The 13,577-nt window shown below is 43.5% G+C and overlaps 1 protein-coding gene across 1 annotated transcript in view; it reads right to left on the bottom strand.

Annotated features, from left to right (window-relative positions):
- LOC139433570 (uncharacterized) overlaps positions 1–13,577 on the bottom strand; it is a 39,904-nt gene that overhangs the window by 1,239 nt on the left and 25,088 nt on the right. The window contains exon 3 of the mRNA XM_071202631.1: positions 6,848–6,978. Coding sequence (XP_071058732.1) covers positions 6,848–6,978 — 131 coding nt within the window. The remainder of the gene's footprint in view (positions 1–6,847; positions 6,979–13,577) is intronic.

Here is a 13,577-nt window from a genome sequence, read left to right on the forward strand (position 1 = left end):
CCGTCAGACGAAGTGAAGTGAAGGCGCTTCCTATACTGCGTCTGTGTGTGTGTGTGTGTGTGTGTGTGTGTGTGTGTGTGTGCGTGTGTGTGTGCGTGTGTGCGTGTGTGTGTGTGTGTGTGTGTGTGTGTGTACAGTAGGCAGTCTGACTGGTTTGACTGAGTCTGTGCTGCGTTCACGGATCAAATGATCTGCTTGTGACAGAATCCTCTCTCAGTATCAGATTCAGATCAGTGGAGAAATCACGAGGATTGTAAAGAGTAGCTCTGACTGCAGATCCTGTTGTTCAGACCAGACAGTTCAGAGCAGGGGACAAACCCATGTCAGTTCATGGGACACAGTTTGATCTCCAGTGGGCGGGACCAGTAACACCTGCATAATAACCTATAAATAGCAGCAACATCCTGTGCGTGTGAGGAAGTACATTCTGGAGACATTAGATAATAACCCTTCATTGGATGATCAGCCAGAGATGTGTCACTGAACACACACGGCTGTTTCCTCAAACCTGCCAACAAGTCATTTATTCTAAATAAACTGCAAGATATCCAGAACTGCGCTGCCCGCCGCCTCACCCACACGCGCTCCAGAGACCACATCACCCGTCCTTCAAAACCGGCCCTGGCTCCCTGTCCGTCAACGAATACACTTCAAAATCCTTCTGCTAACCCACAAAGCTCTCAATAACCAGGCCCCCCCCTCAACGACCTGATCCACCACTACACCCCCTCCCGCAGCCTTCGCTCATCAGAAGCGAACCTCCTCCCTATCCTCCTCGACATGTATTTAATCCCTTTAGTTACTTCACAGATATGGATGAAGGATGTGAAATATAATCAAGTGTTGAATCAGACTTTAGTTCCACCTGGAGTAAATCCACCAGCTCCCCTGCAGTCTACAAAGTACTTCAGACTAGCTGCACCTCCACCAGCTACCCTGCAGTCTACAAAGTACTTCAGACTAGCTGCACCTTCACCAGCTACCCTGCAGTCTACAAAGTACTTCAGACTAGCTGCACCTTCACCAGCTACCCTGCAGTCTACAAAGTACTTCAGACTAGCTGCACCTTCACCAGCTACCCTGCAGTCTACAAAGTACTTCAGACTAGCTGCACCTCCACCAGCTACCCTGCAGTCTACAAAGTACTTCAGACTAGCTGCACCTTCACCAGCTACCCTGCAGTCTACAAAGTACTTCAGACTAGCTGCACCTTCACCAGCTCCCCTGCAGTCTACAAAGTACTTCAGACTAGCTGCACCTCCACCAGCTACCCTGCAGTCTACAAAGTACTTCAGACTAGCTGCACCTTCACCAGCTACCCTGCAGTCTACAAAGTACTTCAGACTAGCTGCACCTTCACCAGCTACCCTGCAGTCTACAAAGTACTTCAGACTAGCTGCACCTTCACCAGCTACCCTGCAGTCTACAAAGTACTTCAGACTAGCTGCACCTTCACCAGCTACCCTGCAGTCTACAAAGTACTTCAGACTAGCTGCACCTCCACCAGCTACCCTGCAGTCTACAAAGTACTTCAGACTAGCTGCACCTTCACCAGCTACCCTGCAGTCTACAAAGTACTTCAGACTAGCTGCACCTCCACCAGCTACCCTGCAGTCTACAAAGTACTTCAGACTAGCTGCACCTCCACCAGCTACCCTGCAGTCTACAAAGTACTTCAGACTAGCTGCACCTTAGGCTTGACTATTTGTTCATACCTAAAGCTGACATACATTCCATACTATCTTGTGACATTGGGAGTGTAATTATATCCGACGATGTCGCCGTGGTTATGGACTTAAAGCTGAAGAATCCAATAAAGCAGCCGAGGCAGTGGAGACTGGATAGTGTTATACTGAGAGACAACACCTTTATATCCTATTTTATAACTGAATTCAAAGTATTCCTGTCGATGATGAACCTACCATCAACGGACAATCCATCACTTTTGTGGGAAACCTGCAAAGCCTACGCCAGAGGCCTGATTACATCTTATACATCCACTAAGAGGCGCCAAAAACATAGAGCAAAATAACTTAGCAATTGAACTGACAGACAAGGGAAAAGCTTGTATCAACTCACCATCACCTACTTCATGGGAAGAAACATCTGCCTGTGTCCTTACTACAGAGGCAGAGAAGAACATTAGAGATGTTAAGCAGGTTTGATGAACCAGTCCATAGCTGCCATTGTTGATTCAGAAGGCAACAGAATATATGAAAATAGATTCATAAATGACTGCTTCAAAACATTTTACACGGATTTGTATTGTTCAGAGCAGACAAGTGACGCGCCTCATTTAATGGAGGACTTCTTTGCTAAGATTAATCTTCCAACACTATCAGAGGAACAAAGAAGCCTCCTTCATGGCCCAATCGCAAAAGAGGAACTTGTCAATGCCATTAAAAATCTCCAGAGTGGAAAGTCACCAGATGGACTAACCTGTGAATTGTATAAAGAATTTAGCAGCCTGCTTCTAGAACCATTACTCAAAATGCTTAATCGTTCATTTACTACGACAGAATTACCGCAGACTTTGAGAGAAGCAAACATATCTCTTATATTAAAAAAGGGGAAATGCCCAGAATCGTGTGCCTCCTACGGGCCAATAGCACTCTTGAATGTAGACCGGAAATTGCTTTCTAAGATTCTAGCAACTCGTTCGGAGGACCTTTTGCCTCTACTAATTAGAGAGGACCAAACTGGTTTTATAAAAGGCCGTGATTCTACAAACAATGTAAGACGTCTTTTGAACGTTATGCAGGCCTTTGAAAAGGATTCTATCGATGGATTGGTGCTTTGATTTGATGCAGAGAAGGCATTTGCCCGTGTCGAGTGGTCCTTCCTATTCTACACATTGGACACATCTGGTCTTATCAATACCTTTTTGAAATGGGTGAGAGTACTGTTCACCAACCCACAAGCGGCTGTTGTAACTGACGGATTAAGATCAGAGTACTTTCCAACACATCGAGGCACCAGGCAGGGCTGTCCACTGTCTCCTCTTTGCACTAGCCATTGAGCCACTGGCTGAGATCATTAGAGCCACGCCTTCCATGCATGGCTTGCAGCTTGCAGAGATATGTCATACAATAAGTTTATATGTGGGCGACGTCATAGTGTTTTTATCCCAGCCTGAGATATCAGCCCCAGCTCTCATTGAGAGGGAAGATTGGTTTAGTCCTTTTTCTGGGTGTAGGAGCCAAAATGCTTGTTTTTGCCTTACTTATTATTTGTAATATTTTCTTGTATTTCGGTTTGCATCGCGTTTCATTCTTATTGTTTATCACTTCCGGCAATGGTCACGTGGGTGTGGTTTATTGGTATTTAGTCACCTGTTGGATGCCGGTTGGGAGGATATGATGTAGGAAGAGGGTGAATTTGCTCCGATACTTTCTGTTGACCGTCAGGTCTGGAGTCGTATATTGTTTGTTTTCGTTTTATTAAACACCATGGACTACAAATGACTACGGACTCTTAAATGGAACGCGTCACAGCAAAGAGCATCTTTTAGCCTCTCAGCAGCTAGCTCATAGGGAGTTATTGCCGCTACACTGGGTGTAAGATCAACCTAAATAAATCCGAAGCTTTGCCTCTGGGTAGTCTTAGGACTATACCAAATACAATGCCATCCTTTCCTTTTAATGGTCTCCATCCGCTTTTGTATATCTAGGTATATTTATTACGCCGTCATTTAATCAACTGCACAAAGCCAATTTGACTCCATTATTTGGTAAGGTAAAACAAGATTTACATCGCTGGACCTCACTCCCTGTCTCCTGGCTTGGGCGAATAGCTCTGATTCAAATGAATGTATTACCCAGGTTGCTTTATCCCATTCAGATGATTCCTATTTTATTTTCAAGCAGGGTGCTTAAGGGTCTGAACAGCTGGCTTAGCTCTTTCATATGGAACAAACGTAGAGACTAAACATGTCGGTGCTGCAGCTGCCTGGCTCTATGGGTGGCTTAGACCTGCCAAATATTAAAGTGTATCAGCTCCGTGCTCACCGGACAGCAATATCTCAATGGATAACGAATGATGTCTCTTCTACATGGTTGGATATTGAAGCCTCATTATCAAAATGTGCTCTTCAGGACTTACTGTGTTTTGGGAGTTTTAAAAACATAAAAGAAACATGTACCGACCCAATCCCAATGAATGCTTTGAAAGCATGGCGGTCATCTCGCCGTATGGAAGGGAGGCTCAAATTGACTTCCATTTTCACCCCGATAACCAACAACCCAGACTTGTTGCCAGGAGTAATGGCCCCTAGCTTTCAGCAGTGGCGTAACAAAGGCTTCACTACATTGGGGGACTTGTTCAATGACAGCTGTCTCATGTCATTTGATCAATTGAGGACAAAGTATCAGCTCCCAAGACACGACTTCTTTCGTTTTTTGCAGATCAGGCATTATATCACCAAGAATACAACCCTTATAGATCACAGGGAGGTATCTGTCATTGAGAAATGCCTGTACCGTCAACCAGGGAGATTGTCTCTCAGTTTGTTTTATGAAGTAATGCGAGGCATGACTCCTAATAATACGCAAAGAGTCAAAGGGGCTTGGGAGAGGGAATTGTCGGTGACTATCGATGAGGAGACATGGGAAGATGTCTGGAATTATGCCAAAAAGATATCCATATGTGCCAGAGCAAAAGCAATACTGTTGAGAATTACACACAGGATACATATATCCCCTAATCGCAGGCACTGCTTTAAGCCCTCACTCTCCCCTATGTGTCTAAAATGTAAAATAGAAATAGGAACCCTGACCCATTGCTTCTGGTCATGCTGCCAACTTCAGAAATATTGGTCTGACATATTAGTTGAAATGGAGAAGATATTTCACAGACATTTAGATATGAACCCGCTGTCTTTGATTTTAGGTCTACCAGTCAAACCTACTGCTGCGAACAGAAGATTATATAATGTCCTAACTTTTGCTGCTAGGAAAAATATTTGATTACAGTGGACTAAGGATCGGGTCCCATCGCTCAAAGGCTGGCGCAACATTATATTTGAGTTGGTTCCCCTGGAATATCTCACAAATGTTTTACATGCCAAATCTGATCAGTTCTATCAAATCTGGCAGCCTTACTTACATTTCCTTGGACCTGAATTGTCGGCTATAATTGTTAAAGGAATCTCATGAATCTCCTGTCATCATAAATTCATCATCAATCATAAATGTGAGACTCCTGTAACGACCTACATGTGTATGTTTGAGACTGAGCTGTCTTTTTGCTTTGTAATTATGTACTTGTCATGTATGTGCTACGTCATTATTGTGTTGTGAAAATTGAAAAAATCAATAAATATATTGTTTATGTTGCACCTTTACCAGCTTTGAGAACACTTAATGCATCAATAATTATAAGAGTCAATAAGGACTCTCTTGAAAAAGAGATTTTTAATCTCAATGAGACCGATCCTGGTTAAATAAAGGTAAAATAAAGCTAAAATCATTATAAAACACATCATATATTATTCTGAATTCTGGTTACGCTTCCCTGTAGGTCTTTGTTTAAACTGAAGTTAGTATCAAAAGGCAAATACCAAAAGACCTGATCATTCTAGAGGGTTCATAAAGAGAACATCTGAAATAATATATTTCTTCATGAGATTCTATCAACCTTGACAGTGTCACTTTATCTGTATGTAAACAAGACAGATCTATAACCAGAGATGGGGTCATTACTCAAAAAAGTAATATATTACATATTACTTTAAAAAAAAGTAATAGGCCTATTGTAGTGCCGAGAGACGGGAGTCGGAGGCGGGGTATCGAAGGTACAAGCTAGACTTTTATTAAGCATTAAGCATCTGCAAACACATGTAAACACTTCAAGCCCGGGAAGCGAAGACCGGCGGAAACAGGAAGTCCGGCTCACTCAAATGTCCGTGCAGAACAATTCCCAAACCCATAGATCCGTGGGTGAGTAATGTCAATCACCACACTATATTACTTTACCTCGTTACTCGCAGGGCCCTGTTTACATCCTCACTCTGGGTTCGGGGGTCCTTAGCTATTAGCTTCATGTTAGCATGTTGTCTTTGCAGGTGCTTGTTGAGGTTCAACGTTGTTTTTGCAGCAGTGGATAACAGCTTCTGGCCTGGACACAGTTTGCACCTCACCGTCACATTCCTGTCCTTTCTTCGGACGAACTCAAAATAATGGGTATACCTCCACCCCTCGAAAGTTTCGCTGTTGACTGAGCCATATTTATACACTGCACGTGGATGCGCAAGTCGCGCAAATGTTATGTAAATACAAACCTGCGGCGGAAATCCCTCTTGTCTGTCAAAGGGAGAATCCACGGCTCTGGGAGAATCTAGTCATTCTTTATGTTAGTAGGCTAACTGTAGGTGTAGTGTGATTACTGATTTTATAGAAGTAACGCCTTACACTACTCCGTTACCGAGTAATATTATTACAGTTACACCCAACTGTCTACAGCTTACTTTGAGGGTTTGTGACTCTGCAGACCGTTTACATGCAGAAAAAGCTACATAACACACAAGGGGACGGGTAACAAAGAAAAGCATGACATGGGGCCTTTAACATTTAACAACCTGTTAATGTGTCATACCCACTTAACGGGAAGAAACTCAGCTAACTGACGATACGAAACATTTTTATCTAAACTAAACACAAGGGTAATACCAAGCGTCTGAATTAGCCCAAAGCGAAAAAATGCTAACGCACTCAGCACAGAACTCACGGTATAAATACTTTATTACTTATCGGATCTGCACAAACAAGATATCAGATTAAAGCTGAGATTCAACAGATTCTAGAGGTATAAGTATCATCACTGTGCAATGGGTGAAAGTAGGCAGTCTGACTGATTTGACTGAGTCTCTCCTCCTCCTCCTCCTCCTCCTCCTCCTCCTCCTCCTCCTCCTCCTCCTCCTCCTCCTCCTCCTCCTCCTCCTCCTCCAACCTGAAATCTAGTTTTCCGGCATTCCACTTCTGACTGAATTGAACACACCTTTTAATTATTTTGTTGACGTGTTTAGACTTGAGTTTTTGTCTCGACAGTAAACACTAAGAAACAAAATGGCTTCCGTCCTGCTCAGCTGGTGTTGAACACAGAACACCTGAAGGGAAGACTACAATGGAGAAAGAGACTCACAGTTTCATCAGAAACTAAAACCTTAATGTGCTCTGTGAAAACAGAGAAACTTAGAAATATGTTGAAAGCCTGTCAGCTAAAGTAGTGAAACAGTTCCCGTTAAATGAGAGTTTATAGAATATATTCTAATGCCATCATATACAGATATTGGCTGCAAGTACATGTTGTAACTTTACAGTCTAGTACAAGTACACTTCTTCATCATCAGGACACATGTAACAAGGTGAGAATACTGCATTAAGACGTTTGAACTTCACTGTTTAGACTTTAGATCAGAGTTCCCGAGGGGGGGTCAAGAGGGCGTGTTGATCGACCAATGAAACGCAGCCAGAGTTTCTCAGGTGTTTCAGGAGCAAAGGCCCAGGTGAGCTATCTGATGGCTGCTGGGTCCTAGTGCCCGCCTGATGCCTCCCCCTCCACATCAGTAGCCCTCCTGACAGACTGACCCCCATCAGCCTGAACTCCTCTTCCTCCTCACAGGGAACTCTTTAAACTAACCTGCACTCTCTCTCTGCTCTCACAGCTAGGAGGCCATCTTGTCTCCCAGCTTTAAACAATCACACGTTCATCAACTCAAGAGTTTCTGCGACCACAACAATCAACAATGTCAACCAATCACAGCTCTACTTACTGAACTGTTAGCCGTGAGCTTCATCAGTAGCAGCCTCGTCTGAGCTTCATCAACTTCAGCGTCCGTCAGACGAAGTGAAGTGAAGGCGCTTCCTATCCTGCGTCTGCGTGTGCGTGTGTGTGTGTGTGTGTGTGTGTGTGTGTGTGTGTGTGTGTGTGTGTGTGTGTGTGTGTGTGTGTGTGTGTGTGTGTGTGTGTGTGTGTGTGTGTGTGTGTGTGTGTGTGTGTACAGTAGGCAGTCTGACTGGTTTGACTGAGTCTGTGCTGCGTTCACGGATCAAATGATCTGCTTGTGACAGAATCCTCTCTCAGTATCAGATTCAGATCAGTGGAGAAATCACGAGGATTGTAAAGAGTAGCTCTGACTGCAGATCCTGTTGTTCAGACCAGACAGTTCAGAACAGGGGACAAACCCATGTCAGTTCATGGGACACAGTTTGATCTCCAGTGGGCGGGACCAGTAACACTTGCATAATAACGTCGAGACCCTCTGCTTTCACTGCCACCCTTCTGGCAGCGCACCCGACCTCATCGCTGTTTCCCGTAGGTGGTGGGCCCGCGGGACAAGGAAGCCGAGGTGTTGCCCACGTTGCCTTTTCGGGCTGGTCCCGGCTGGGCTCCGTGGCAATTTTGGGATATATTTACAGTTTGGTTACATAATGAATATTACCGTTTTTTAAAAGGGCAACTCACGCATTTTGTAATAACCATTGCAAAATGTAATAATGTATTACAAAATGCAGGGAAATGTATGTTATATTGCGTTCAGGCTGTTGATTACAGAATGCAGCAGATTATTACAAAATGTGGGTTTTATTACATAATTACGTGAAAATGGTCTTGAGTCATTACATAATGTGTTTATAGGCCTTTTCTTTTATTCTTTCCTTGTCCTTCTTTTAATGAGTATTTTGATAACTGTTACACATTGATAGAAACATGCATTTCTCCTCATTGTGAACATATATTGCACTCAGAATATATGGTACGTACATGGTCTTTTATAAATCTGAATGTAAGGCAAGGCAAGGCAAGTTTATTTATATAGCACCTTTCAGCACCAGGCAATTCAAGGTGCTTTACAAAAATGAAAGACATTCAGATAAAGGCATTTAAAAACAGTAAAAGATAATAAAAACAACATTGAAAGAAAAATTAAAGACATTAAAAAAAATACCTGGATAAAAGTTACAGTGCAGTCTAAGATATGAATAGTTCAATTAAAAGCAGCGACAAAAAGAAAAGTCTTCTTGCTGGATTTAAAAGTAGTCAGAGTTGCAGCGGACCTGCAAGTTTCTGGGAGTTTGTTCCAGATGTTTGGAGCATAATAACTGAACGCTGCTTCTCCGTGTTTAGTTCTGACTCTGGGGACAGAAAGCTGACCAGTCCCTGAAGACCTGAGAGATCTGTCTCTGGGGACAGGAAGCTGACCAGTCCCTGAAGACCTGAGAGTTCTGGATGGTTCATCATTTAGCAGGAGGTCAGGAATGTATTTTGGGCCTAAACCATTCAGTGCTTTATAAACCAGCAGCAGTATTTAGAAATCTATTCTTTGACACACAGGAAGCCAGTGTAAAGACTTCAGAGCAGGAGTGATGTGATCCACTTTCTTAGTGTCAGTGAGGACTCGAGCAGCGGCGTTCTGAATCAGCTGCAGCTTCCTCATAGATGTTTTAGGGAGACCTGTGAAGACACCATTGCAGTAGTCGAGTCTACTGAAGATAAAGGCATGGACACGTGTCTCCAGATCCTGCTGTGACATTAGTCTTTAATCCTAGATATGTTCTTTAGGTGATAGTAGGCTGATTTAGTAACTGTTTTAATGTGACTGTTGAAACTCAGGTCAGAGTCCATGACTACACCTAGATGTCTGGCTTTATCTGTTGGTTTGAACATTGCAGACTGAAGCTCAGCGCTAACTTCTATACGTTCTGACTTGGCTCCAAAAACCATTACCTCAGTTTTATCTTTGTTTAATTGGAGAAAGTTCTGACACATCCAGTCATTGATTTGTTCAATGCACTTACTCAGTGTTTGAATTGGAGCATAGTCTCCTGGTGAAATTGTTACGTAAATTTGTGTGTCATCTGCATAGCTATGGTAACTTATTTTGTTGTTCTTCATTATCTGAGCCAGTGGTAGCATGTAGATGTTAAAGAGAAGAGGCCCCAAGATGGAGCCTTGAGGAACCCCACATGTCATATTTGTCAACTCAGATGTGTATTTACCTATAGAAACAAAGTTGTTTCTGTCCTTTAAGTAGGATTCAAACCAATTTAGAACTGTTTCCGAAAGTCCCACCCAGTTTTCCAGTCGGTCTAGTAATATGCTGTGGTCAACAGTGTCAAACGCAGCACTGAGATCTAATAATACTAACACTGAAGTTCTGCCACTGTCTGTGTTTAAGTGGATGTAATTAAAGACCTTTACAAGAGCAGTCTCAGTGCTGTGGTTTGGACGAAAGCCTGACTGGAACACATCGAAACAGTTATTTAAGTGCAAGAAATTACTCAACTGTTGAAAAACAACTTTTTCAATGATCTTACCTAGAAATGGGAGGTTTGATATGGGCCTGTAATTGTTCATTACTGAAGCATCTAGATTATGCTTTTTTAAGAGCGGTTTAATGACTGCAGTTTTCAGGACCTGTGGGAAAATACCTGAGTGGAGAGATTTGTTTACTATATGAAGTAGTTTTGAGGCCATGCAAGGCAAAACATCTTTGAAAAACCCTGTTGGAATAATATCAAGGCAGCAGGAGGAGGACTTCAGAAGTTGAATAATGTCCTCTAGGTTTTTATCATTAATCTGATGGAATTGTGTCATGGTGTCTGAATTGATGTTAAGTGGACACAGAGACAACACATTTGCTGTTCCTGATGCAGAGGCACTGACTGCGGGTCTGATGTTCTGAATGTTGTCAGTGAAAAAGGCACAATCATTGCACGCCCTGGTGGATAGAAATTCAGAGGCTACTGACACTGGGGGGTTAGTGGGGGGTTAGTTAGTCTGTCGACGGTAGCAAACAAGGCACGTGCATTGTTTTTGGTAATGATGTCAGAGAAGAACGATTGTCGTGCGTTTTTCAATTCCAAATTATAAAGGCCAAGTCTCTCTTTATAGATTTCAAAGTGAACCTGGAGATTTGTTTTTCGCCACCTGCGTTCAGCTTTACGACATTCTCTTTTTTCTGTTCTCACGGTCATGGCCTTTCTCCATGGAGATATTTTCTTGCCAGACACTTCCTTTACCTTAGTTGGAGCAATGGCATCTATCACATTTTTAATTTTTGAATTAAAAGGATCTACTAGCTCATTTACTGAGATGTTAGCAGCGGCAAGTGTGGTACAACAATTCTGAGTAAACATTTCCCTAGTATTTTCAGTTAAATATCGCTTTGTGGTTACCTCTTTTTGAACATTTTTGTGAACAGAAATAGAGCTCTCAAAGAAAACACAGGAATGGTCAGAGAGTGCAACATCAGTCACCACAACCTTAGAGATATTCAGACCCTTTGAGATAATTAAGTCCAGAGTGTGCCCCTTATTGTGCGTGGGCTCCGTCACATGCTGAGTCAGTCCATAGCTATCAAGAACACAACACAGTTCTTTAGCCCCTCTGTCCTGGGGGTTGTCAACATGGATGTTAAAATCACCAACAATGACTAGACGGTCAAAGTCAATACACACTATAGACAGCAGTTCAGTAAAGTCATCAAAAAAGCTTGCGCAGTATTTGGGTGGTCTATAGATATTTAGGAACAGAGCTCGAGAGGAGCATTTCAGCTGAAGTGCCACATATTCAAAAGAATCAAAGTTTCCATACGATGTCTTCCTGCATTGAAGGGAATCATTGAACAGAATAGCAACTCCACCCCCTTTCCTATGCATTCTTTCCTGACTCATAAAACTAAAGTTGGGAGGGGTTGATTCGATAAGAACAGCTGCACTGTTATTTTGTTCAATCCAAGTTTCTGTTAAAAACATAAAATCCAGATTGTGCTCAGCGATAAAATCATTGATTACAAATGTTTTTCCTGCCAAAGACCTGACATTTAATAAAGCTAGTTTAAGTTTGTTAAACACACTATCAGTCATGTTTTTTGTAACAAGCTGTGGCTGACATGGAATCACTGCTAAATTAGATAAACTCACACAAACGTTCGGGCGCTTCCTGTTTCTAAGATGATTCACCGCTCTCAATCTATTACCTATCAACACAGATATCGGCAAAGCTACTGGCAGGCAGGGCCCCGGCATGTCCTGGAAAGAGTTGGGAGTGCCATACGCCCTTGAGCCTGGACCCAGCACATATCAGTTTGCAGCGTTTTGTACACACACATCCCTATCAGGCTTTGAAGGGGAGGGAGGACCCACCACCCTGCTCCTCTCATCAGCAGGGTGAGGGCTACACTGTAGAAAGGGGGGTTTGGAAATCTGCTTCCATCTTCCCTGTATTGTTTTGGTTTGAATGATTGTGGTAGGCATGGTGATGAAGCCGGGGGAGATGGTGCGCGTCTCTGCTTCGGTGATTTTGGTGGGCATCGTTGAGGGGCGGGGGTAAAGGACATGCTGCCAACCCTGCGTGTCGCCTTCATGCGGTCATCGAACTCCAGGGGGGTGGGCGAGGGTGAAAGGGTGAGCGGAGAGTAGAGAGAGCTGGGGGATGAATGAAGAGTATCCTCAAAGGCGTTGACGGGGGGGGGGGGGGGGGTGGAGACTCCTCCGGGTGTCTCATAGGTCTCCCATAATCGGAACATTCCTCAGGCGGGTGCAGTGATACTTCTTCAGGGTTGTCTGCGCGATGTGTTGTGTCTTTCTCCTGTTTTGACAGGCAGTTGAATATGTTAGAGATAAACAATTTCACTCCTGACTTGTTCAGGCAAACTCCATTTGCCTTGAAAAGATGTCTGCGGTCCCAGAAAAAGTTAAAATTGTCAATAAAATGCACAGAATGGTCAGTACAGGCAGGTGAAAGCCAGGTGTTCAGTGCAAACAGTCGGCTGAATCTCTCCACTCCTCTTCTGACTGGCGGTAGAGGGCCACTGATGAACACCTCTGCATTTAGAGAGCTGGCAGTTTCCAACAGACATTTAAAGTCTTCTTTCAGCACTTCTGACTCTTGTTTCACAACATCATCTGTTCCAATGTGCAGAACCACATTCTTCACAGTCGGATGTTCAGCCCCAATATGCAGGATCTTCTCAGCCAAGTCAGAGACCGTATCCTTGGGAAAACAGAGTACTTTGGTGTTGTTCTTACTACACAGACCTTTTACATCTCTTACAGCAGAGTCACCCACAATCAGAGTTTCAGGCCCAGTCGTTAGCTTTCCCTCTAGCCTTTTACTTTTGGAGTAGCTATTGGTCCTTACCCTGCTGTGTGAAGAGGACGGGTTATTCAGGTCATCAGAAAGAGATCTCCGGTTCTCGGTCAGCGGAGCGTATCTGTTCTGGATTGGCACACTTGGTGGTTTAAGAGGATTGTTTGTAGTTCTCCCTTTAGCAGCTGTCCACGGCTGTTTAGGGGTTGAAGAAGCGCTCTTCCTGGGTGATAACAATGCAGGCCAGCCGGTCGCATCACAGATTTCAGAGTGCTGGGCTCTGCCTGTTATCCGTCCTCCCAAATCCCATGGAAATGATTTACTCTTAGGCTTTGCACCCAGAGAGTTCCAGGGAGGACTACCACTTGTAGATTTATTACCCGGTACACAGCCCTCCTTTTCCTTGGAATCCTTGTAGCTGCTAACTAGCTGTGAGTTAGCATACCCTTTTTCATTATTTTCCAACACTGGTAAAGTGGTGTCATTCC

The sequence above is a fragment of the Pseudochaenichthys georgianus genome, unplaced genomic scaffold (genome assembly GCF_902827115.2).
Source record: "Pseudochaenichthys georgianus unplaced genomic scaffold, fPseGeo1.2 scaffold_646_arrow_ctg1, whole genome shotgun sequence".
In the NCBI taxonomy this organism is placed as follows: domain Eukaryota; kingdom Metazoa; phylum Chordata; class Actinopteri; order Perciformes; family Channichthyidae; genus Pseudochaenichthys; species Pseudochaenichthys georgianus.